Here is a 25,670-nt window from a genome sequence, read left to right on the forward strand (position 1 = left end):
CTCAGTTCTTTTCTATTCTGTTCTATTCTAGCCTATTCTATTCTATTCTACTCTTCTATTCTATTCTGTCAACTGTGTTAACTGTCTTAAGTTTTGTTTTTTGGTTGTTTTTTTATCTCTAAACATTTCTTATTACACGTTTTTCATTTTCCTTTCTATGACACCAAGTGGATATTTGGGTTGTACGTAGCATTGAGTTGTGTTATTCTTGGTACATGACATTGGGATGTGTTTTTCTTTTTTTTTTCCCTTTCTCTCGTGTGTTTTTGATGTGTTTTGTTTTCTTCTCCTCTTATTGTTCACAGTAGTTGAGTTTGTGTTGTGCAGCACAACTTGCATTGAGTTTGAACTATACAGCACAGTGGAAATTGAGTTTGAAATGTATAGTAGCTGAATTAACTTAAGAGTTGGTGAGAAGGGTTTGAAAAAAAACTTCATATTTCCTCCTACTCCTTTTCGAACACGTAACAAACAATCTGATGCATACGGGGATTTGATCGCTGAGTTTGGTGTGTTGATTTGTTGATCACTTCAGATTATTGGCAATGCATTATCTGTATGTTATATTCTGCTTATTTACATGTTCGAAATAAATCAAAATTCTATTCTATTCTGTTCTACAGAGTTTGCAGATCATCTCAGTGAGTCGGCAGGCGTGCGATGACCACGGGAGAGCCAGCGTATCTGTGCGTGTGCGTGACGTCAGCAGAGGAGGACGTTTCTGTAGCAACTGGGGCAGGTCCGCCAGCCGCATTTCCTCACACATCCGGAGGATCGCCGTTGGTACCTGAGATCCGGGTCTGTCTGTGGCTTTGCAGACGCGGGGCGACGCAGTATCGAGGCGGCGGGCCCGCGGGTGCGTGGAGATGCTGAACATGTGGAAAGTCCGAGAGCTGGTGGATAAAGCGTGAGTATTGCGCCACACGCACTTGTCAGCAGCTAGCCAGTTAGCCGGATTGTAACAGTCGGCGAGGTACCGGGCAGAGGAAACGGGCCGATGTCGTGACGTCACGCACGTTAGCCCCTCAGCTGTTAGCTCGGGCAGCTAAGGAGCATCCCGAACCAGCTGGATAGTTGCCAGTTATTTTTTGGCTTCGCGGGACAGTAAGAAATCCCGTTTGAACGTTGCGTCTGTCATTACGAACTTTTGTAAGACTATTTGTGTGGATGCGACCGCCAAGCTGCAACATAATGTCAAGTAAACGTTGCTGCCTATGCAAACTGAAAAGCCTCACAGCTAGCTAATTCCGACAGCAAGCTACCCCCCCCCCCCCCACTGCCGCTGTTGCTGCTGCTGCCCAGCAGCGCTGCAGGATCACGCCCTGTCCCACCCTGCTGATGCTCGCTACACCCATCGGGCATCAGGCTATCGCCGTATCGCCGCGCCAAGCATTTAAAAATAGCAAGCTTTAGATATTTCCCGTACATTTGAATGATTAACGTACTGCTAATTAGCTAGCAGCTGAGTTCTGCGCTATTAGTAATCGGTCTCAACAAGGCCCGTGCTTCACAGGCAGGCAAACAAAGCGGTATCCGAGACCACATCACAAAGCCGATTTTACAGCTGTTCATAGTTCCGATATGATCTGGGTGCGCTTGGTTTATCACAGCTGTAGGTTACACACGCGGAAGAATTCGCTCTGCACATTGCCTCGAGTCTTAAAGTGCAGCATAACGGTGTGTACTGACTCACGAGGTCACTTAGAGGAGTGGTGAAACGTCTCTCCCACTAAACGCTGTGTGCAGATGAACTGATTCGACTGTAGCTAGCGCTTGTGGAGAGCTTTTTACTTTTGCTTCTTTTTCTTATCTAGTGTAAAGCGTCCTTGGGTTCCTTGAAAGGCGCTATACAAGTTGTTGTTGTTGGATTATTGAGCATGCATGTATGCATCGAGACATAATGATGTGTATTGATGCATGGTCAATAATTCAGGTAAGGTGTGTACTTTGTTTGCAAAGCCTGAAGGAAAACACTCTCCTCTTGTTCTGTTGTACATGATAACCTACCCAAGTAAACAACGCGTATATCATCAGGGTACCCACTTGGAGATGAGGTTTACATAAGTCCAAACAAGGATGTGTTTGGATCATGTGGCAAACAAATGACCATTGAACACAATGATGGCATTCTACATAAGCAGCACTCACTTACATGAACGCTTTAAAGCACCTTTTTGGTATCTTTGCCTCGGTGGGAATCAAAGCCTTTACAATGGCAGTAATCATACCATGTTCTTCCTATTCAATGACACTGAGCCGATAACAAAATACTATTTAAAGAGACAGAAAATGTAGAGATGAGACAGAGAATGCAGAGATGAGATGAAAAGAAAATAGTGATAAGAAGTAAGAAAGCATAAAGCAAGAATGTTATGAAAGGAGATGAGATAACGTGAAAGACATAGCACAAAAGGATCCATCCAAAAAGCCCAGAGAGAGGAATGGATACCGGCTCCTGCTGGCTGTCGGTTGTGCCTGGCTGGGCAGGATGAATACACTATTATTGATCTACCTTGGTAGGAGTGGCAGCAAGGCCTTGGATTTCCAGCAGGTTGAGGAGTCGAGCCACTCTAGAAATATCTGTGTCCTGTCTCTCTCAGCTATAAAATACATCTTCACGAGGCAACTCGTGGAAAATACAGATGCTGCTTTTTTTTCGTTTTTTCTGCTGGAGGAAAGCAGATAGAGCGAGAGAGATGTAGAAAGGGTGGAGAAAAGGAGAGACATAGATAAAGAAAGATGAAAGAGCAATGAGAGGCCAGCAGAGAAGGGGAGATGAAGGGAAGGAGGAGAGGGGGAATAGGAATAAGATAAATGAGGGGATGAGGAAGGAGAGACAAAAAGGGGGGAAACAGGCTGGAGGAGGTAGGCGAGGAGACAGAAATGGAGGGGGGGCAGTGGATAAGAGAATGGAGGATGTATATGTTTCACATTTACATGTACTTTGACAATGTGTAGGCTAGGGGGTCTGTGTTCAGGTCTGCAGCAGTGAGCCAGACCCATCGAGAGAACAAAACAAACACACACACACACACACACACACACACACGCACACACACAAAAGCAGGTGAGGCCGCAAAACAAAGAGGGCAGAAAATAGAGGTTGCCTCTGTTGGGGTTTGGTTGTGTTTACCTCACTAGAGTGAGGTAAACACAACCAAACACATGCACACACACACATGCACACACACACACACTGCATTGCTCAACTCACTTTGATGTACACACCCACTCACTTCCCTTTGTCTCTGGAGCAGCTGAATATATCACACGTGTGTGTGTGCGTGTGTGTGTGTGTGTGTGTGTGTGTGTGTGTGTGTGTGTGTGTGCATGCGCACATTTCATGTGTCAATGTACTGGCCAGGATGCGAAGGCTTTTTAAAAAGGTTTCATTCATTATTCAAAAGACTGAGATTCTCCTTGTCACCTTGAAAAACACCCACTCTTGCTGTCTCTCTTTTATACACTAAAGTTCATTCTGTTTGTATGTTTGTGTATGTGTATGTGTCAGTTGGTGGATTTAATTGTGTGTGTTTGTGTGTGTGTGTGAATGTGATGTCACAATAATCTTTTCTTCTACAATGCTGCAGGGAGTGTTGGTGTGTCCTCTCCTTTTCATCTGTCTAAAGAGTGAATTTGTACCTTAAGTTTGTGTGTGTTTGTGTTCTGAGAGGGAAGGGGGAGACATGGAGAGACAGAGAGAGAAAGGAAGAGAGACATGGAGAGAGAGATTATGTTCTGATTTTTTAATCTGTTTGTAATGACTGATATCTGTAATGACAAATATCAGATGATGTTTGTAATGACAAACATGGAGAGAGAGGGGGGGATACAGAGAGAGAGACATGGAGAGAGAGAAAGGGAGAGAAAGGAAGAGAGAGACATGGACAGAGAGAGAGAAAGGAAGCGAGAGAGAGACATGGAGAGCGAGAAAGAGAGAGGTTGTTAGAGAGAGAGATACAGAGAGGAGGAGAGAGACCTGGAGAGAGAGAAAGGAAGAGAGAGAGACATGGAGAGAGAAAGGAAGAGACATGGAGAGCGAGAAAGAGAGAGGTTGTTAGAGAGAGATACAGAGAGGAGGAGAGAGACAGAGACATGGAGAGAGAGAGAGGAAGGAAGAGTGAGACATGGAGAGAGAGAAAGAGAGAGAGGGGTTATCAGTAGCAGCAGGTATTCATCTGTCATATGTAGTAGTAGTAGTAGTAGTAGTAGTAGTAGTAGTGTGTGTGTAGATAGGCCTGAGACGTCAAGATGGGATAATGAGGGTCTGCTAGCTTTGAAGATCCTCTGTAATGAATGGTTGTTCGAGTCCATTTGGGTACGTGTTATTGTGCACATGCATCCATATGAGTGTCTATTTGTCTTTCCTCTGCCATCCCCCACCCCTCCTTCATTTCATGTTTTTGTTGTTGAATGTTTGACCCTTGACCTTTGGGAATGTGACCAGTAGAGTGTGAAGGGGACCGTAGAGCTAAGCCAAAGATCATTTGCTGAGAACTAACAAGGCTGACTGTAATACACAATAATAGGACTATTTGAAAGGTTTTTCATTTCCCAAGCTGCGTGTTCATTTCATTTCCTTATTTCAGTTCGTTTTTTGTTTTTTGTGATTGTGGGTTATATTTTTGGAAAGGTTGTTTCCACATACAAGTCACAGCAATCCTCCTGGCACTTAACAGCATATTGGTGAGTTAATTGTAAAGTGCTTTGAGTGGCTGTTGCAGCTAGAAAAGTGCTATATAAAATGCAACTTGATTGATTGATTGATTGATTGATTGATCCAATATAGCCTGAAATTGATTATTCAAGATTCAAGATCCTTTATTGTTACTTCTCATTATGCAAGTACAAGAGAGTAAAATTCTTGTGTTAAAATTCTTTGACTTCTGACATACATATAACACATGTTACAACACATATTTCTTACAAAGTTTATATTACAGCGTTTAATATTTTATCTTTGGTCATTTAAAGCTGCCATGAGTAGTTTTGGATTTTTGTTGATTTTGCACGGCCCTGTTAACAAAAGTGGTAGTGTTGTGCAGAAGAATGATTTCACGGGGCGTCCGGATAGCGTGGCGGTCTATTCCGTTGCCTACCAACATGGGGATCACCAGTTCAAATCCCCGTATTACCTTCGGCTTGGTCAGGCGTCCATACAGACACAATTGCCCGTGTCTGCGGGTGGAAAGCCGGATGTGGGTATGTCCTGGTCACTGCACTAGCGCCTCCTCTGGTCAGTCGGGGCGCCTGTTAAGAGGGGAGGGAGAACTGGGGGGAATAGTGTGATCCTCCCACGCGCTACGCCCCCCTGGTGAAACACCTCACTGTCAGGTGAAAAGAAGCGGCTGGCGACTCCACATGTATCGGAGGAGGCATGTGGTAGTCTGCAGCCCCCCCCCCCCCGGTTCAGTTATGGCTAGATGGGGTACAGCCACGGACGGAAGTGACACAAAATCTCGCCGGGCGTATTTCGTTGTTATGGCGCTAGCTTGCCTAGCTAACCTCCTGAGAGACATGGCGGCAAATTCAGAAGAAGCTCACAAAGGCTATTTTCAGTTTCCCTTTACGTAGATCTTTTGAGGGTATTTTTTTAAAAATATGAGGAGGACACACTGATGAAATTTGTTGTTTCGACAAAAGACAAGGCTTTTGGTCAGGAGTTTGAGTTTTCATAGCTAGCTAATGTTAATTATCTAGCTAGTTAGCATAGTTATCGATAGCTTAGCTAACATTACAAATGTGACGTTACGTTTGCTAACGTTAGCTCACCATTTGAAGTGGATTTGTAAGATACACGGTATCACGCGGTTCATGATTTCATTTCATTTTACTAAGGTACGCTACGTAGCTAGCTAGCAATTTATAGCAAAACACCAAGAGAGGTCGAGCAAATTAAGAAATCTATATGCAAAATATTCTCAGACAATGGGCTAAAAATCACAATTGAAGCAAACAAAAAACAAATCGACTTTGTGGACATCTCAATTGACCTTAGGAATGGCACATACAAGCCTTACATTAAGCCCAACAACACGCTGCAGTATGTCCATAGAGAAAGCAACCACCCACCCTCCATCTTGAAGAACATCCCAGAAAGCATTAATAGAAGACTCTCAACATTATTGTCTAATGAGTCAATTGTCAGTGAAGCTACACCCCCATACCAAGATGCATTACAAAAGAATGGCTACAATTTTAAACTAAAGTACAGCCCACCATTAAATACTGACTGCCAGCAAATCAATAAATGTAGCAGAAGACGAAACATCACCTGGTACAACCCACCCTGCTGTGGCCACAAACATCGGTAAGCACTTTTTTAAACTTTTGGATAAGTGCTTTACCCTGGACCATCAACTGAGGAAGATATTCAATAGGAACACCATCAAAATTAGTTACAGCTGCATGCCAAACATTCATTCATTCATTCATTCAACATCAGCCACTTCTCCTGGGTCGGTCGCGGTGGCAGCAATCTAAGTAGGGCACTGTCCCCAGCAACGCCCTCCAGCTCCTCCTGGGGGATCCCAAGGCATTCCCAGGCCAGATTGGACATGTAGTCCCTCCAGTGAGTTCTGGGTCTACCCCGGGGTCTCCTCCCAGTTGGTCATGCCCGGTAAACCTCCAAAGGAAGGCACCCAGGAGGTATCCTAATCAGATGCCCGAACCACCTCAACTGGCTCCTTGCGAAGCGAAGGATCAGCGGCTCTACTCCGAGCTCCCTCCGGATGTCCGAGCTCCTCACCCTATCTCTAAGGTTGAGCCCAGACACCCTACAGAGGAAACTCATATCAGCTGCTTGTATCCGTGATCTCACGCTTTGGAGCACTACCCAAAGCTGATGACCATAGGTGAGGGTTGGAAGATTGACTGGTAAATTGAGAGCTTTGTCTTCCAGCTCAGCTTCCTCTTTACCACAACTGTCCAGTACAACATCCACATTTCTGCTGATGCTGCACCAATCTGACTTTCAATCTCCTGCTTCATCCTCCCCTCACTCGTGAACAAGACCCCGAGATACTTGAACTCCTTCACTTGAGGCAACAACTCATCCCCAACCCTGAGAGAGAGCAATCCACCATATCCCGGTAGAGAAATGCCTAACATTCAACAAATAATGTCATCCAACAACACAAGAATCATGAACAAATCAATGACACCTTCATCACAATCGGACTCCCCCAACTGCAACTGCCATATGAACGACTCATGCCCCTCGAAAGAAAATGCTAGACGAAGGGAGTTATCTACCAAGCTACAGTGATGAGAAATGACAGCAAAATAGAGACATACGTCAGTCTAACAGAGGGAACAATCAAAAAGAGGTTTAATGCACACGTGTGTAGCTTTAGAAACAACCGTTTAAAGAATGTAACAGCTTTAAGCCATTATATTTGGTCATTGGCGGACAGAAACATTAATTATTCAACGACCTGGAAAATCCTCTCAAAGAACAAAGCATATTCAACCAATAGTAAAAGGTGCAATCTATGTCTAACTGGAAAATATTTTATCATTTGCAAACCAAAAATGTCCACATTGAATAACGGGACTGAATTGACCAGCAGTTGCAGACATAAATATAAGCACCTATTTTGTAATTATAAATAAATCATACCAATAGACAAATACCCCCCTCCCCCCACTGGACAGTTAGCGATCACGTTTTTGAATGTAGGCACCTCTCCCTTCCCCATTGGACATTGTGCACGTGATGTGCATGACGAGACACTAAATGGTATGGTCTTTCCCGTGTAGCTTTATTGACAGCTGATGATTGCTTATGGCATTTAACAGGCTTGTACTTTCTCATAAAGAATTTACTTGACTCACTGGATTATTTTGCTCCTTATTTGTTGAGCACTTTTCCTATCGTTGAGTGTTTCTTTTAACAAAGTTATATTTATATTTATTTATAGTGGTGTTTTCATGTCACCTTTTAGTATTGGCTCAGCTCACTTGGAACCTCAATGGAGGTGGCACCAAAAAAAGTACCTGGTACCAGGTACTATCCCTAACTTTTGCCCAATGGAAAACCCAAAAAAAGTGAGTAGAGTTGAGTTAAGTCGAGCTGGTACCATGCAGTGGAAAAGGGCCATTAGATGAGTGGTGAAACCTGTCAATCATTGTGTCCAGATGAACTGATGTAACCTTCTTTGAGCTGTGTATTAGATATACAGTGATGAGGTAATGTACCTCAAATTATGCGTATCACATCGGTGTGCCGAACATCATTTTGTAGGACATCCCACTCGGAGACAAGCGTTTGGAATTTAATGACAAAATCTAACTCATAGTAGCTATAAGATAAGTATTATAGCTGGGGGAGCTTAGAAATATCGTTTATTGGGCTGCAGTTGAATTGAGCACCCTTGCCTCTTAATGTGAAAACTGAATGTGCATCTTTACTTATGCACCAGTCTCCTCCTTACGGTTTTAATGACTGTTACTCTGCTCATTTTAGCTACAGATGTTGACTTTTGTGATGCAAATATACAGGAAAGATGTGTACTTAAAAAAGTTTTAAAAAAAAGTATGCAATCACACACAAGCATCTAGTGATCGTTTTGTGCCTCTTGTTTTCAGCACCAATGTGGTGATGAATTACTCTGAGATCGAGTCCAAAGTGAGGGAGGCCACCAATGATGATCCCTGGGGCCCCTCTGGACAACTTATGGGAGAGATCGCTAAGTATGTCTCTAACATACACACACACACACACACACACACACACACACACACACGTAAATGCACACACATATCAGAGAGTTAGCCAAGTGGGTCATATGTGTGCAAATACGTATCTATATGCATGTTTTGATAAGCACTTATTAGCAGTAATTGAGATGGATAAGATAAATAAGATGTGTCTGTTGCCTGCAGGTCTACCTTCATGTACGAACAGTTCCCAGAGGTGATGAATATGCTGTGGACCAGAATGCTGAAGGACAACAAGAAGAACTGGAGACGGGTGTACAAGGTAAGGCCACCAAAGTTTCCAGGGCTGTCTACTGGAAACAGATTTGCTTTGTAAAAAAAAAGTGTGACCGTGATAAAGGTCTAGTCAGTTTCCCTGTCTGTCATCCACCTTGGTTCACACCCTCTTCTCGTGGCCCCGTTCCATGCTCTGCTTTGCTGGTTTTGCCAGGACTGGTTGGCATCTTTGTGACCTAGCAGCTGGAGCAAATGATCCATAAAAGATATGTTACACATGCCGTGTGTACTCCTACATTGATCATTCATCAAAGTAAACGACGACAAAGCAAAGCAAGCAAAACAAACAAATTATAACAAATAAAATGGAAAGGTAGCACATACGCAGCAAGTTTGCCAGTGAGCTGTTTCCTTTGTTTCAGTCAGCGCCGCTCTGCAAACCACTGGGAAATTTGCCAGCCATGTTTCAGGAAAGCTGAACTATTACACATCACACCTTCTTAAAGGTGTATTAAACTTTTTCTTTACATTTTTGGAGCTAAAGAAATGGTGGTATGGGCCTAGGTTGGTGTACGTGATTGTCTTCATGATAAATTCAACAAAAATTAGACTCATCAAACAGTTGTTTTGAGGAAGGAAATCTATTCTTTTATATGCAAGGAAAAACACACAGGGCGGCACGGTGGCGCAGTGGTTAGCACGGTCACCTCACAGCAAGAAGGTCTTGGGTTCAAACCCCGGGGTTGTCCAGCCTTGGAGGTCATCCCAGGTCGTCCTCTGTGTGGAGTTTGCATGTTCTTACCGTGTCTGCGTGGGTTTCCTGCGGGCGCTCCGGTTTCCTCCCGCAGTCCAAAGACATGTAGGTCAGGTGAATCGGCGATACTAAATTGTCCCGGGGTGAGAATGTGTCAGCCCTGTGATGGACTGGCGGCCTGTCCAGGGTGTCTCCCCGCCTGCCACTCAGTGACTGCTGGGATAGGCTCCAGCATCCCGCAACCCTAATTAGGATAAGCGGCTTGGATAATGGATGGATGGAAAATGCGCATTACAGTCAGCACCTGCCAAATTGCTTGTTTAAAGAGTTTGTAAATCCTGGACCATTTTAGTGAGTTTGCTGATATCTACACTTTAAAAACGATCTAAAGGTTGGAAGCATGCCAGGCTGATCTTGGTAAAAAATTATGTGGGTAGAAAGACAACACACCGGCGTTGGCTAACTTTATATCCTTTATACATGGACACCTCCATCACTGTCCTCTACATCTACACCCCTTTATATCCTTTATACATGGACACCACCATCACTGTCCTCTACATCTACACCCCTTTATATCCTTTATACATGGACACCACCATCACTGACCTCTACATCTACACCCCTTTATATCCTTTATACATGGACGCCTCCATCACTGTCCTCTACATCTATACCCTTTATATCCTTTTTACATGGACACCACCATCACTGTCCTCTACATCTACACCCCTTTATATCCTGTATACATGGACACCACCATCACTGTCCTCTACATCAACACCCCTTTATATCCTTTATACATGGACACCACCATCACTGTCCTCTACATCTACACCCCTTTTTATCATTTTTCTAAATGCGAGTAGGAGGAGAAAAAGTGCTTACTTACTGTTTAAAGCTTTCATTTTTTTTCAGTGATAATGTTTCCCATCAAATCTCATCATTGTAAATCAGTGTGGATGAAAGTGGCTGCTAAATGTCACATCCTTCACATGTAAGTTTGCTTGTGATGTTGTGGACTTGAATCCACATCCCCCCCTTCTCCCTCACCTTTCTTGTCAGTCTGCACTGTTCCGTCTCAGTGTGTGCATTCACGATCAGATGTCTTCACTGCTGTTCAGTCGCTCACTTGGACCCCTGAATGCACCATTTTGAACTGCGGAGCCCCTTTCTGGTCTTATCAACCAATGGTTGTCCATAGGAACAATATAGTGATTGTTTTTATAGTCTTTTATTTGTTTTCATTTTAACTTTTGTCTATGAATAAATTTCTCTTATGGTCTAACGAAGCAAAAAAGCCTTAAAATAATCTCCTGAACAAGATTATTTCTGGCCTAGTCCTGCTGATCATCTTCCTCCTCCTTTAGCCCTCCTTCTGTTATGACATTCCTCTCTCTATTCGCTACCCAGGCTCTACTGCTGCTGGCCTATCTGATCAGGAATGGCTCGGAGCGAGTCGTCACCAGTGCCAGAGAACACATCTATGATCTGCGATCACTGGAGAATTACCACTTCATCGGTAGGGCCCTATGAGACAATACTCTTCTTTCGGCTTGTTCCCTGTTTCTCAGGGGTCGCCACAGCGGATTTTATAGTTTCCATCAGTACCCTGTGAGGGCACAGCACCAATGGCGATCATTGTTAACCCAGGCCCTGACTGATCTGGTATGGTCTTGTCAATCCGCATACTGATTTGGCAGAATTTTACGTTGGATGCCCTTCCTGACAGAACCACTAACCCTATGGATGGGGGCACAGGTAAAGCACTGGATGCCATCCCAGTATTCATGAACTTGCACCCATGCCTGTCACCCTATGAGACAACACACTGCCTCTTCATTGGTCAGATTGGCAGTGTGACAAAATATCCATCCATCCATCCATCCATCCATTATCCGAACCACTTAAGCACTTAATAGGGGTGACATTAGATTGACATAGTGAGCAGAGAGACTACCCTTTAACCCAAAGGCTGGGGTGCAAGCCCTAATAACTGCAAGCATCCCCTCTGTTTAAATGTCATTGAAGAAGCTGGCCCTGTGAGGGTGGGCAAGGGAAAAATTAACTTTTACAGTCATTCTCATTGAACAGTCATTTGGGCAGTAAACTGAAAGTTGCTGTCACAGAATCGTTAAGATTAGATTGTTTTATTAGTCACACGACCAAGGCCGGTGGGATTTGTTTTTGGTTCACATTGAACTCTGCAGCACAATACATACATGGACAACAACAGACACTCCACATATTATCACGAACAATACAGTTACACAATAGCAGAAACAAACATATCACACATAACAATTAGGTGAATGGTGGTATTTATGCCAATGGTGTGTGATGAGGGGACTATAGGGAGGAATTCAGAGTCCTGATGGCTAGGGAAAAAAACTGTTTGTGAAGTGTTTAGTCTTAGTGGACAGTCACCTGTAGCACCTCCCTGAGGGAAGGAACTGGAAGAGGTGATGAGCAGGATGTAAGGGGTCGGAGATGATATTCTTTGCTCGCTTTACAGTCCGGTTAGTATGTAGAGATTCAACAGAGGGGAGTGGGTTGCCTATGACTTTGGATGCCTTGTTGACAATGCTGCAGTTTTTTCCATGTTTGATTGTCCGTGCCGCCGTATTATACTGTAATGGAAGATGTTATGATGGACCCGATAATGGCTGAGTAAAACAGAAAGAGCAGTTGATGTTTGATCCGGTATTTTTTAAGCTGTCTAAGAAAGTAAAGTCATTGTTGAGTTTTTGCAATGATGTGTTCAGTGTTAATTTTCCAGTTCAGGTTATTGCTGATGTATGTTCCAAGGAATTTAAAAGAGTTGGTTGTGGTGATGGGGTCTCCATTCATTTGTATGGGTGTTTTGGGATTCGGCATGCATCGGAAGTCAATAATGAGTTCTTGGGTTTTGGCTGTGTTAAGCATAAGGTTGTTGTTTGCGCACCAAGTGACAGCTTGGTCTATTTCAGTGCGGTACTGGGTTTCATCATTGTTGGAGATGAAGCCTACAATGGTTGTGTCATCTGCGTATTTTATTATTAGAGTGTTTACATCAACTTTAGCGTTCTTTCAGTCCATCCCAGCTGACAAGTTATCCCTTTAAAAAGAGCTGGTCATCTCAGTGACACTAATGTTGAATAAAGCTGTTGATTGTGAATCTTATGGTCTTATTTTAGACACAATCAATTATGAAATCTGAACAAATAAACTGACAAGCGACAACAAAATTCTGTGAGCGCTCTTAGGTTTGTCAGGATTGCCATGATACAACAGGAAACATCCTTTCTATGCATCCCACTTGCATGGTGCAAACTCTGCTTGTGTGCCTCCAGATGAGAACGGTAAAGATCAGGGCATCAACGTGCGTCAGAAGGTGAAGGAGATGGTGGAGTTTGTCCAGGATGATGACAGACTGAGGGAGGAGAGGAAGAAAGCCAAGAAAAACAAAGACAAATACATTGGTGTCTCCTCAGACAGCATGGGAGGAGGAGGAGGCAGCCTCAAGAACTGTGAGTAACCCTACATTAGATAGTTTTACACATGCAGTGCCTGATATTTATTTCAGCAAGCAAGACCTGAACCTGGTTTCTAACTCACTCACTCACTCACTCATTCACTCACTCACAAGCTGTATCATCTGCATAGATTAGAGGGGGGTTTGCAACCCCCTCAAAAATGTGTGTTAGTGAGTGCTTCTGAAGATGTGCTATTATAAGGTGTTAAAAGTTTTGTGGTTTGTCTTTTTTTTATAGTCCTCATTGGTAAGAAAATTGGCAAAATATTTTTTTTCACCCCTACCACTATTCTCTATTACGCTTCGGGACAGCACAGTGGCCCAGTGGTTGGTGCTGTTGCCTCACAGCAAGAAGGTCCTGGGTTCGTACCCCAGGCTGTCCCAGGTCCTTTCTGTGTGGAGTTTGCATGTTCTCCCCGTGTCTGCGTGGGTTTCCTCCGGGTGCTCTGGTTTCCTCTCACCATCAAAAAGACATGCATGTTAGAGTTAATACTCTTGTCTGTGCCCCTGAGCAAGGCAATGGAAGGAAGAACTGGAGTTGGTCCCCGGGTGCTGCACGGCAGCTGCCCACTGCTCCCAGCTACACAGCTAGGATGGGTTAAATGCAGAGAGTAAATGTCACTTGTTATTCTGTTCTATTTTCTCTTATTCAATCATTTGGTATGTCCCTTGTGGTTTCATTCACGGTAGGATTTCACAGAAACACCACAGATAGTGATGCAAGTAAAATGTACTGTCACCTTTAACATGCTCAGACAAATCAGTCTTTTGATACAAGTTTTGATGTGTTTCTGATGCGTCAGCTTGCTTTTCTGGGTTGTTGGTTAGCTAAAAACATGATTCAGACACGTTAACTTGAGCTCTGTAGAGCTTAGTGCAAAATAATCTATTTTACCATGTCAATGTTAAGCATCAGATCAGGATATTTTTAAAATAATATGTAAAGGTTGCGACCCTGTTGAAAATGTGCAGTCAATATGAGGTCTACTTCCAGTTACAATGTGAAGACGGATGATCCTTGTGTCATTCTGTTCACAACAAAGTCACACAACCACTGTTTAGGATTATATTAGGCGTGTGTGTGTGTGTGTGTGTGTATGTATTTGTGTGTATATGTTTGAGGCAATAGATGACGAATGCCCTGAAAAGCTCTCCAAATCCACAATTCTTTTTAATAACACAGAACACAGAGCATAAATCCTCCATACACCATGGAGAATCGGATTAAAGGTGGTGGCAGGTGGGGTGGAGAATGGCACAGCAGCAGCCAGCCAAGCAGGAGCACAAACCTGACACTGAGCAGCACAGACTCGAACTTCACCAGTCGGATTGCTCGCCCTTTTCAGCAAGGCGGCGGGGGGGGGGGGGGGGGGGTTGTGATTGGTGTATGATGTGGATGTGGCAGAGGCCTACTGGATGAGCCGCCCTACCGTGAACTCTCCCTGCTTATTTAATTACAACCAGCACACTGGCCTTAGGCGAGACGCGTGCCCTCATGGGGTGAAAGGTGGAGCCGCTCAGTTAGCAGTCATACCAGACTGAAGTTGCACTGAACAGCTCCCAGGTAAACATACATGTTGATGTAAGATAATGATCACTATAACCTTTACTGGCATAGAAGAAGGTTTAAAACAAAACACCTCAGGAAAGGTTAAGTGTCGAAGAAAATAAGACGTGTTGACCTCGGATCAGGGCTCACTCAGAATATTGACATGACTTCTGCAATTACTCGCACAGTTTGCTGTGAAGTGCACGTACTCTTTCCATAAGGAAATCATAGCGTTTACACACATTCAGCTGAATACTGAAGGACTATGCATCAGAAACATTTAGTAAGGACAGCATAGATGATGTTATCAATTTCCGACCTCTAATCACCCTTTCTAGACAAGTTCATACACCAACACGTTTATGAACCAAGTCCAGAAAGGTGATCACTTTTCTTCTCTAATTCTAATTTTAACCACTTTTCTAATTTGTTTTTTTCTTTTTACACTATCACATATGGCTTTTTCAGTGATGTGACCATATTTTTCCATTTAAAGAAATTTCAATATTGTGAATTGTACAGTCAGCTTTTTTTCTTTTTTTTTTTAATATGACAGAGCCTGGATGTTATTGTTAATCTCCTTCACTCATCATCTGGACTCTGAAGCAGTGTGCAGAAAACGCACATTGTTGCACCATTGGTGAGTGTTACCCAAAGCTCCCTGTTTGACCCTCTGACTCTTCCTCTCTCTCTCTCCCTCTCCCCCAGCTGGAAGTAGCGAATTGGACCGGAATAAATGGGACGAGGACTGGGACAAGAGCAGAGGGGCCTTTCCCTTCAGTGAGAAGCTGGGAGAGATCAGTGACAAGATTGGCAGCACTATCGACGACACACTGAGCAAGTTTAGGAAGAAGGAGCGCGATGACTCCCCCGACAGAATCAGGTAAACAAATCAACACACACAAGCAAATTCCCTCATGAAGTCTACGTGCAAGTTTATGCACATGTGGAGAGATGCACAAATAATCTCTGGTGATGGAGCAGCCGGGGAAATCTTCTAAGTTACCAACTGCAACGAGATATATGTTCGGTTGCCATAGTGATGGAGAGGAGGACCGGGCATCCAGGAATGGTCGTCAGGAAAAACTAGACTTCAAAGACGAGGAGGAAACTGTGACAACCAAGAGCATCCAGATCACCCAGGCAACTGAGACCACAACAACCACCACGCGGAAGCGCAGCGGAGGGACAGGCAGCAAGACTCTGGATTTGGGGGCTGCAGCACACTACACTGGTGACAAGAGCCCTGAGGAGGTGGTGTGTGTGGTTTTTGTTTTTTTCACACACGCGGACACCCACACGCATGCACTTTTTTAAATACAAAATCTATTACCTAAAGTTGAATATTATTAAGAATTTTGTAGTCACTTTCTCCCTTTCTTATGACTTCTCTCGGCTTTCTCTCTCTAGCCATCAGTCAGGCAGTCGTCCAGTAGCGGCCTAGCTGATCTGCTGATGGTCGACCCTTCATCCAATCACAGCGCTACAATAGGTAAGGCCCACTCCCTCCCAACTGAACACAAAAACATGTGTCCTAAAGCGGATTTAGAGTTGGCCTCAGGATTGGTATTCCATAATCATTTCTGTGTTATTTAAAGGTACAGTCCTGAAGACATGATTTTGTTTAACTTTCTCTCACCTATAGTTATACTGATCATTGCGTTGGTGGTCGACCTGTCAAAATCTCAGAGGTCTATTTCAAAATGCAAGCAAGCAAGCAAAATTTTATTTATATAGCACTTTTAAAAAAATAGTTACAAAGTACTTTACACTCAATACACCAAATATGAATAAATACATAAAATAAATTGAATGACTATAAGACATGGTATAGGGAGTAACAGACCAAGCTAAAAACGACACAAAACAGAAGGCAGGGGAGGGAATCTATAAAAAGGCTTGCCTGAAAAGATGGGTTTTTAGAAGCCGCTTAAAACGGTCCAAAGATTCAGCGAATCTAATGGACTGGGGAAGATTATTCCAGAGGCTCGGGGCTAAAACTGCAAAGGCGCAGTCAGCTTTTGTTTTGCAGTTGTAGTGAGGGATGGATAAAAGACCGAGGTTTGAGGATCGGAGTGGTCGGGAAGTGGAATGAGGAATGATAAGATCAGAAATGTAACTGTGGGCAATATCATGCAGTGCTTTAAATGTAATCAATAAGATCTTATAGATTATTCTGAATTTTACGGGAAAATGAAATGGACACTAGAGCTGTTGCCAATGTTGTTGTGTCAATACATTTCCTCACTGTCAAGCAGAAACAACATGGTTGAACCTGTTTCAGCTATCATTTTTTACGAGCATGACCTGTGATATCCGCTTGTCCACCACAACAACTTTGCTTCCTCTGTCACACCAGGAATTGGCAGAGCAAAATATATTCACATGTTCTGCTCCTGCTTCACTACTTACTGCAAACCATGCCGCATGTTTTTTGTGTAGCAGTTATATTTTGGCAGAGCACAGTAGTGTAAAACTGGATGGTTATACACTGCTAAAATTATAGCTTCCTCTGTTTACTTTCCCCAGCGACTGCCCTGTCAGAGGTCAACACAGTCAAAGCCGTTTTTGGCTAGACCGGACCAGCAGGTCAACCCGACAAACATGAACGTCTGTCTGTGTCATGTTTAGAGTGACTGAACAGGGGTGGCAGCACGGTGGCGCAGTGGTTAGCGCGGTCACCTCACAGCAAGAAGGTCCTGGGTTTGAGCCCTGGGTTGGTCCAAACTTGGGGGTCTTCCCGGGTCGTCCTCTGTGTGGAGTTTGCATGTTCTCCCCGTGTCTGCATGGGTTTCCTCCAGGGGCTCCGGTTTCGTCCCACAGTCCAAAGTCTGTGAGTGTTAGTAAAATGAGACATCCGCACATAAAACATATGAAAGAGGAGGGGGAGTTAACAGATAATTAGAATGGGCATCCAGGGAGTGTAGCGGTCTATTCCGTTGCCTACCAACACAGGGATCACTGGTTTGAATCCCCGTGTTACCTCCAGCTTGGTCGGACGTCCCTACAGACATAATTGGCTGTGTCTGCGGGTGGGAAGCTGGATGTGGGTATGTGTCGTGGTCGCTGCACTTGCGCCTCCTCTGATCAGTCGGGGCGCCTGTTCGAGGGGGAGGGGGGACTGTGGGAAATAGTGTGATCCTCCCACATGCTACGTCCGCTTGGCGAAACCCCTCACTATCAGGTGAAAAGAAGCGGCTGGTGACTCTACATGTATCGGAGGAGGCATGTGGTAGTCTGCAGCCCTCCCCGGCTTGGCAGAGGGGGTGGAGCAGCAACCAGGAGGACTCGGAAGAGTGGGGTAATTGGCCGGATACAATTGAGGAGACAAAGGGGGGGGGGGATCCACAAAAAAAGCTAATTAGAATAGTTATAATTACAATTAAATTGAGTTCTCTTTCAAATCAAAAAAGACATGCATGCTAGGGTTAGTACTCCTGTCTGTGCCCTTGACCGAGGCATGGCAAGACAAACTGGAGTTGGTGCCTAGGTGCTGCACGGCGGCTGCCCACTATAGGTTAAATGCAGAGCATAATTTCCCTACGGGGATCAATAGAGTATATCAAAATCAAAATGTGATATGCTGCTTCAGTACACTTTAACAGCAAATGTTACTGGGACCGCAACAGAAAATTGCAGATGAACATTTAATATCCAGGAATTCACACTATACTGCTACCACTGACTATCCCTGTAACAAACTGGCCACAGTTTCGAACAGTGACCATACTCGGTCCAGCCATATATGAGATTTTGACCTAGTCTTACCCTCTTGGTCACTGGCGCAAGTTCAAGTGTCAAGAGTTCACCAAATTTGAACTCTGCTTGAATACATCACATGAATTTATCTCACTGCTGGGTGAAAAGCCATAGATTGCAACGATTCCATCCAAATGCATTCAATTCATTGCGAAATATTACTGTCGAAATATGCTGGTGGATCAGGGGCTTTATTCCGCAGCGTTTGACTGCCGTGGTGAAGGATGTAAAACGCTAGGCACCTCATCATTTTTCCTGGGAATGTCCTGCCAGATGAGCAACTACAATGTCATTCCTGATTTGTATATTGATGGGTTTGTTATTGCCTACACCAGTAAAACCAGTATCCGTATCAAGTTTGTGTGTGGCTCTTGAAGATTGCAAATTTTGGCCCAGTGAACTGTTCTGGATTTTGTTTTGTAATAAATACAGGACAGATTTAAGTGATTCACTTCCCTTGTGTTTGTCTGTACAGGTGGAAGCTCAGACCTCATCGGCGGTTTTGCCGACTTCTCCTCCCCGGCAGCCTCCGCCAGCCTTCCATCCTCCACTGGTATGTACTTCTACTTGATCTCTCTGTGTACTCCTTTCTTTCTTTTCTTTTTTTTTTTTGCCTCCACCTGTTAGTACATGGATCGCTGTACCACTTCCCTTTGAAAATCTCTCCAAACCTCTAGTCTAGTCAGTGGGAGAGGTGGGGGAAAGCTCTACGAGTGCAGGGCTTTTGTTGGCTTCTTTGCCATATATATGCTTGTTGGCAACAGTTAACATTAAAATGAGTTGCTAAAAAAGCATTTATTACTTAGATATTTAGCTACATCCAGACTTCACCTCAACTGTGACCCATCTTTTGCTTCAAAAAAGGGAACATTTTTTGTTTAAATTTGGTTCACTTTCATATGTGGTCCCAGATCAAATGGATATCTGATGGTCGGCTGTGCAACTCGGGTTTGTATGGTTAAGTCAAAATGGGTGTGACTGGCTGTTTGTATAGGCAATATAGCTGGTCTTTTAAGTGACCAATCACTTTTATTGCCTCTGCAAAATTATAGTGCAATGAAGTCAGGGACGAGGCCTGTGACACAAGTGGGGGTTGTGGTTATGACAGACATTAGTTGGGCTATTCGGTCGAAAAAAAGCAAAGTCACTGATTTTAGAAACCCAAGGGTATGTATTACAATTGACCAGTGTTTGAAAAAAAAATGGTGAAAAGACAGAGCGCTGTCATAAGACTTCATTTATTGTTGGCCGTTTGCACATATGACTCATTTGAGGATGGATCAGATGAGTCACTTTCATAGATCAGTGTGAACAATGGAACAAATTTGTGCAATAATACAAAGCTTCAAAAAGGACCTTTGTTTGCATCTAAATCTTCAGGATTGTAACTTGAGGTTTCTGTTTCAGCGAGTGTATAGATGGTGTGGGATGTTTATGAAGGGAGTGCAGAAGGAAAATCAGAGAATGGGATAGCTTAACAGGAAATATGAAGAGGGCTGATTGATCAGGGAAGCGAGGAGGGTAGTGGATTGAATTGGGGATACATTTTTAAAAGTGTGTATGTGATATGGTGTAGTTATGTAGAGATTTGAAGGGTGGAGGTACATGCATATTCCACCTGTCTGGATACAGAAAGAGAGGGGTGAAAGGAGAGAATTGGAGATGGGGTTGAAGTAATAACTAATTCAAAGTAATGAGAAGGCAGGAGGATAAGGGGTAGTGGGTTGGGAAGAATAGAGCACAAAGCAGATGAAACTTCTTGCAAACTTAAAATAGACCTTCAGAATCATGACCTCAATCATCCATTCCACCCCTGTCTCCCAGGTGCTGCGTCATCCAATGGCAATGGAGAATTCGGAGACTGGAACGCCTTTGCAGCAAATGCCCCAGCCACCTCAAGCGCCGGTCCCTCCCAGTCCGTCAACAACCTGTTTGGCAGTGTCCAGTCACCTTCAGTTCCAGCCTCCAATACCACCACCGTCCCTCCTTCCGCTGAGCTCTTAGACCTGATGGGTGGGGCTAACCATCAACTAACCAATCAGCACACAACACTGAGTGCCTCTCAGAGCATGACTTTCTGTCTGGGCGGGGCCACACCAGGAACAACTGTTGCCATGCCCGCCGTACCCCTCTCGCGTTCCCAGCAGGTAGCTACTTTAACACTACAGGAAGAGCTTCTTTGTCTCAAACTTTCAGTCATGGAAGTGATCAGAAAAAACTGAAGTGTAAGAAGCACTGATACAACAGCCCAAAGTCAACACAACATTTGGAATTTTATAATGCAGCCATGTCAAAATACATATTACAGTCTAACTGCCTCACGTCTTATTTGGAAAGCACCATTGTACTTTGTAACATCTGAGTCGTCAGGTCATACAAATACTTGTGTGTGTGTGTGTGTGTGTGTGTGTGTCCTATGCAGTGTCGGCACCAGAACAAATCTGACGGCCGGGCCTATGGTTTTCACGGGGGGCATGAGCATTAAGGCTGTCAAATTTACATTCTATATTTGAATATTCTTCGATTGTGAATTTTTTTATTAATTATTTGCTAAATTAACCTTCGAATGTGCACTTAGAATCCTTACTTGTGCTCCGCTCTTTTCCCCCGTTGTTTTCCATTCGCACACAGACGCTACAAGCAGATCGCGTGAGCTTACTCGCAGCAAACAGCCCTGTGTGTCACACGCAATTACCACCTGAATGGACAAAATCACAGTGATGTTCCGCTCCGGTGTCCTGCTAACCCCGCTCCTCCACAATCACGAAATTTAAGCATTTTATTTCATTGATTATTATTATTATTGATTATGTATTGAAATGTGCTATGTGCATTAATTAATTACATGATGTTTAAGTACTAATTTTCACATCATCACTGGGTAATTGGCGGGGGGGGCACAACTTTCATTTGGGGGGCGAGGCCCGGCCAATGCCCCCCCGTAGCGCCGACACTGGTCCTATGCCTATAATCTGCAGGGTTCAGGGAAATAGAAACTGCCCTTTGCACTAATGTAGTCAACATTCAAGCCAGGGAGTTTTTTGTTTTTTGGGGGGGGGGGGGGTCCAAGCTTTTTTCCACAGTTTAAAAGTGATGTATTTCTCTACTTGTGTTTGTGTGTAGCCCCACTTCTTGTGTGTTCCTTTAACTGTAACAAGTACGTATTGTATTTCTAGAGCCTGGGAGGCCTGATGTCCCAGCAGCCATTTGGACAGCAGCAGAAGGTCGGAGTCGGAGGCCAAGGATCGTTGGGTTCAACCTGGTCTGACCCTTCAGTCAACATTAGCCTGGACTTCCTGTCAGCAGGCCTCAACCCCACCAAGACACCTCCCACTCTCAACAACATCATCCAGCAGCAGGGTATAACTGGCTTTATATATTAAAACCTACTGCATTTATCAAAGTTCAACTTCAATGAATTTGATTCAGACAAGCATTATTGAGGAATATTGATATTAGGAGTGTCATATTTTTCAGCTTCAAAACTATCATCTGATTTGTTACAACTATTTTAGCATGCCCTTTCTGAACACAGCCAGTTCTCGGGAGATCGAGGGGTGTGTGGCCCTGAGTTCACGCTATATTGATAACTAACTAGCTAGCATGATGTTGCTAGGCAACAGCAATTAAAAACAGACCAACTTGACACAGATGATGACAATTCATTGAGTGTCCATTCAAATCAGAGTAGTGGATGATGTGATTTATCACAAGATGCAGATTGGATTTCTGAAACACTTTAATTATGCTGAAACCCAGCATTTCTAACATTTTGGGTTACTCCACATTCATAAACCCTCTGTTTAAAAATACTTTGAATTTGGAGAACATGATATTCATTGGAGTAGATCTTTGCAATCACATTTAAAAGGGTAGTAACCCTGGGGTGGGATCCAGCGTGAGGTCCAGTGTGTTAGACCAATAACACATGAAGCGAGTATAAAGTGGACATCGCCAGTGTTGGCTCACTAAACTCTCTGGGTAGACTTGTGAGAAGCTGGGCTGAGGCGTTTACTACAACAGTTTTACCTTCAGTCTAACCCACACCACCATCACTGTGCTCTACATCTACACCCCTTTATATCCTTTATACATGGACACCTCCATCACTGTCCTCTACATCTACACCCTTTACATCCTTTATACATGGACACCTCCATCACTGTCCTCTACATCTATACCCCTTTATATCCTTTATACATGGACACCTCCATCACTGTCCTCTACATCTACACCCCTTTATGTCCTTTATACATGGACACCTCCATCACTGTCCTCTACATCTACACCCTTTATATCCTTTTTACAAATGTGAGTAGGTGGAGACAGACCAAAAAACAAGTGCTTACTTACGCTTTAAACACAGTCACCACAGTTAAAATTCTGTTGTCTATTGTCAAAAGGTTATGAATATATATATAAAAAAACTTCGTTTGGAAGATATTTGGAAAAACAAATTGTTTACACTTAAAGTCCAGCTCTTCAACTCTGGTTCAAACTTGAGTTGTTACCAAGTGGTAAAACCAACTGGAGACTTACACCGTGTAAACCATTGACTTCTGTCTCCACAGGTGTGCCTCCAGTCAGCCTTTTGGCCCAGAACTTTGGAGGGTTGAACCTTAGCTCCCCGCCTTCAGTCACACCCATCAGACCAGCCAATCCTATGATGGCAGGCAACACAATGACCATGGGCATACCTGCATCTATGGCAACGGGCATGCCTACTTCCATGGCAACTGGTATGCCTGCTCCGATGGCAACGGGTACCATGGGAATGGGGATGGGTGGAATTCCTGTAAACCAAGGCATGATGGGAATGAACATGAATATCAATATGAGCATGGCATCTCCAGTGATGATGGGCAGTATGGCTGGCATGGGGATGCCAGGAGTCGGGATGCCAGCCATGGGCCTAGGACACTCAATCACCCCAGCCATGGTGCCACCCAAACAAGATGCCTTTGCTAACTTCGGCAACTTTGGGAAATGAAGGAAAATGTATTATTTTTGTGTGCGGTGGTGGGTGTGTGTGAACGAGCGTTTGTGTGTGAGAGACGACGCACAGACGAGATACTGTACTTGAAGATGGCTGCAAAGGTTTTCTTCTCAGCTCTTCTCTTTTGACATCCAAGTGTGTTAACGTGGTCTTGGGGGGTAGAGCAAGAGGCTTACCGGTGTTATGAAATGTGAAACCATTCAGACAGCATCCTGGCTATACAGTGTACAGGCAGTAGTTGTCCAACAGAGGGTAGGATAGGTGTGCATCAAGGTGACATGGTTTTCCTTTCCCCTCAGAGGTTCACTGAATGGCTGAGTTGGATATTAAATACAAAAGATGTCCTCTTCTGTCATTGTCCTGTCCTGTCTTATCCTCTCCTCTCTTTTAATCAAACATACCTCACTGGAGTTGTTGTAGGTAGCCCAATATTGGTGTAGAAATGAATTCAGCTTTGAGCTGAACTTAAAAGAACAAAGTTGAACCTTGAAAGGTGGATGAGAAAAGTTAACTGGGTCCTTAAATATCCCTCGACTGTTTAACTTTGGTCCTACTCTTTCTGTCCCATTACCTAAAATATGGTCATTTTAATTTTACTGTCTTACTGTTCATGACATTTTCTGTTACCTCTTTCACGTCAATGCCTAGTTGTTTGGTAAGAATCTGACAGCAAACGCGATCAGTATTTTATGTGGCGCTATTAAGAACTAGTCACTGGTGTTTCTTAAAATCCCTCCCACCATTACATCACTTCAGCATGCCATTGCTAGACACTGACCTGGACTAATGAGATGATGGCATTTTAAGTGCACGTGCATTAAAAATATTTTAGACCTTAGAATACTATGCATACAGAAGAGTCGAGTATTTGAAAGTGTTTTGAAGGTATCGTGGACATGAAGTCTGACAGAAAGGGCTATAGAGGAAATTCATCAACGGACTACAACTGAACACCTTGCAGTTGTGGCCACCTCTCCCACATCTTAAAGCTACAATTCTGAAGACTGTCGTTTTTGTTCAACTTACTGACACCTATGGTGATACAGGCAACTCCCCTCAAAACTATGAGATCCAGTCAAAATCTTAACAGTTGCCAGTGTCAGTACCTGACCCCCTCTCCCCCCCACTGGAAAAGAACATGCTTAAACCTGGATTTCAGCAATTGATCGGTTGTAATTTTGATGGTGCTGTTCAAAAATATTTGAAATGCAACTATAGTTAAGAGGGCGGCACTGGTTGGCGCGGTCGCCTCACAGCAAGAAGGTCCTGGGTTCAAGCCCCGGGGTAGTCCAACCTTGAGGGGTCGTTCCGGGTCGTCCTCTGTGTGGAGTTTGCATGTTCCTGCGTGGGTTTCCTCCGGGTGCTCTGGTTTCCTCCTACAGTCCAAAGACATGTAGGTCAGGTTAATCGGACATACTAAATTCTCCCAAGGTGTGTGTGTGTGTGTGTGTGTGTGTGTGTGTGTGTGTGTGTGTGTGTGTGTGTGTGCGCGCGCGTGCGCGCGCACCGGCCCTGTGATAGACTGGTGACCTGTCCAGGGTGTCTCCCCACCTGCCGCCCAATGACTGCTGGGATGGGCTCCAACATCCCCGCGACCCTGAGTAGGATAAGCGGTTTGGATAATGGATGGATGGATGGATGGATGGATGGGTGGTCATCTACAAGCTTGGCCTGTCATATCTACATGTTAACAGAGGTAAAAGTCCTAAACATGTGTTTGTTTCACCCATGTACTAAACCAGCTGATCCTAATCAACAGCACTAGGAAATACAACAAAGTCTGGACCTTCTGAACCTGGTTTTGCCACCTCTGCTTGTTAGCTGCAACAGCCTTGCTTCCTCTTCAAATTTGCTTCTACTTGCTTTCATCGTTTCCATGTGGCTGCCATGTTGAAGGTGCAAAACGCCATGTGCCATGTCATTTTCTCTGGGGAAGCCCCGCCCAAGGGTGAACTCATGATTTCGATATTTGTGGATTAGATACTGCCTTAACTAAGCGAGCGATGGCAAGTATCAAAAAGGACCTTTGTTTGCATGTAAATCTTCAGAGTTCTGGCTTTAGTTCTGGTGGTACACACGCGACAGTTTTGTTCAGGCACCTTCAGTAGGTGAACAATGACCGAGGAGTCGCTGCTGCGGTGTTGCTTTAGTACCAGCTGAG

The 25,670-nt window shown here is 44.1% G+C and overlaps 1 protein-coding gene across 2 annotated transcripts; it reads left to right on the forward strand.

Annotated features, from left to right (window-relative positions):
* Window positions 1–749: 749 nt before the first annotated feature.
* On the forward strand, window positions 750–23,928 carry LOC130116960 (clathrin interactor 1-like). 2 transcript variants are annotated; one of them, XM_056285073.1, is made up of 12 exons: window positions 750–907; window positions 8,590–8,694; window positions 8,887–8,983; window positions 11,105–11,213; window positions 13,024–13,200; window positions 15,463–15,637; window positions 15,795–16,011; window positions 16,165–16,246; window positions 18,989–19,066; window positions 20,338–20,660; window positions 21,690–21,873; window positions 23,085–23,928. In XM_056285073.1, the coding sequence occupies exons 1-12, from the start codon at window positions 867–869 to the stop codon at window positions 23,501–23,503; spliced, it is 2,007 nt and encodes a 668-aa protein (XP_056141048.1). In that variant the 5' UTR covers window positions 750–866; the 3' UTR covers window positions 23,504–23,928. The 2 variants fall into 2 exon arrangements, with proteins under 2 accessions (XP_056141048.1, XP_056141049.1); XM_056285074.1 differs by having other exon boundaries at window positions 15,795–16,008.
* Window positions 23,929–25,670: the final 1,742 nt, after the last annotated feature.

The sequence above is a fragment of the Lampris incognitus genome, chromosome 8 (assembly GCF_029633865.1).
Source record: "Lampris incognitus isolate fLamInc1 chromosome 8, fLamInc1.hap2, whole genome shotgun sequence".
NCBI classification, from domain to species: domain Eukaryota; kingdom Metazoa; phylum Chordata; class Actinopteri; order Lampriformes; family Lampridae; genus Lampris; species Lampris incognitus.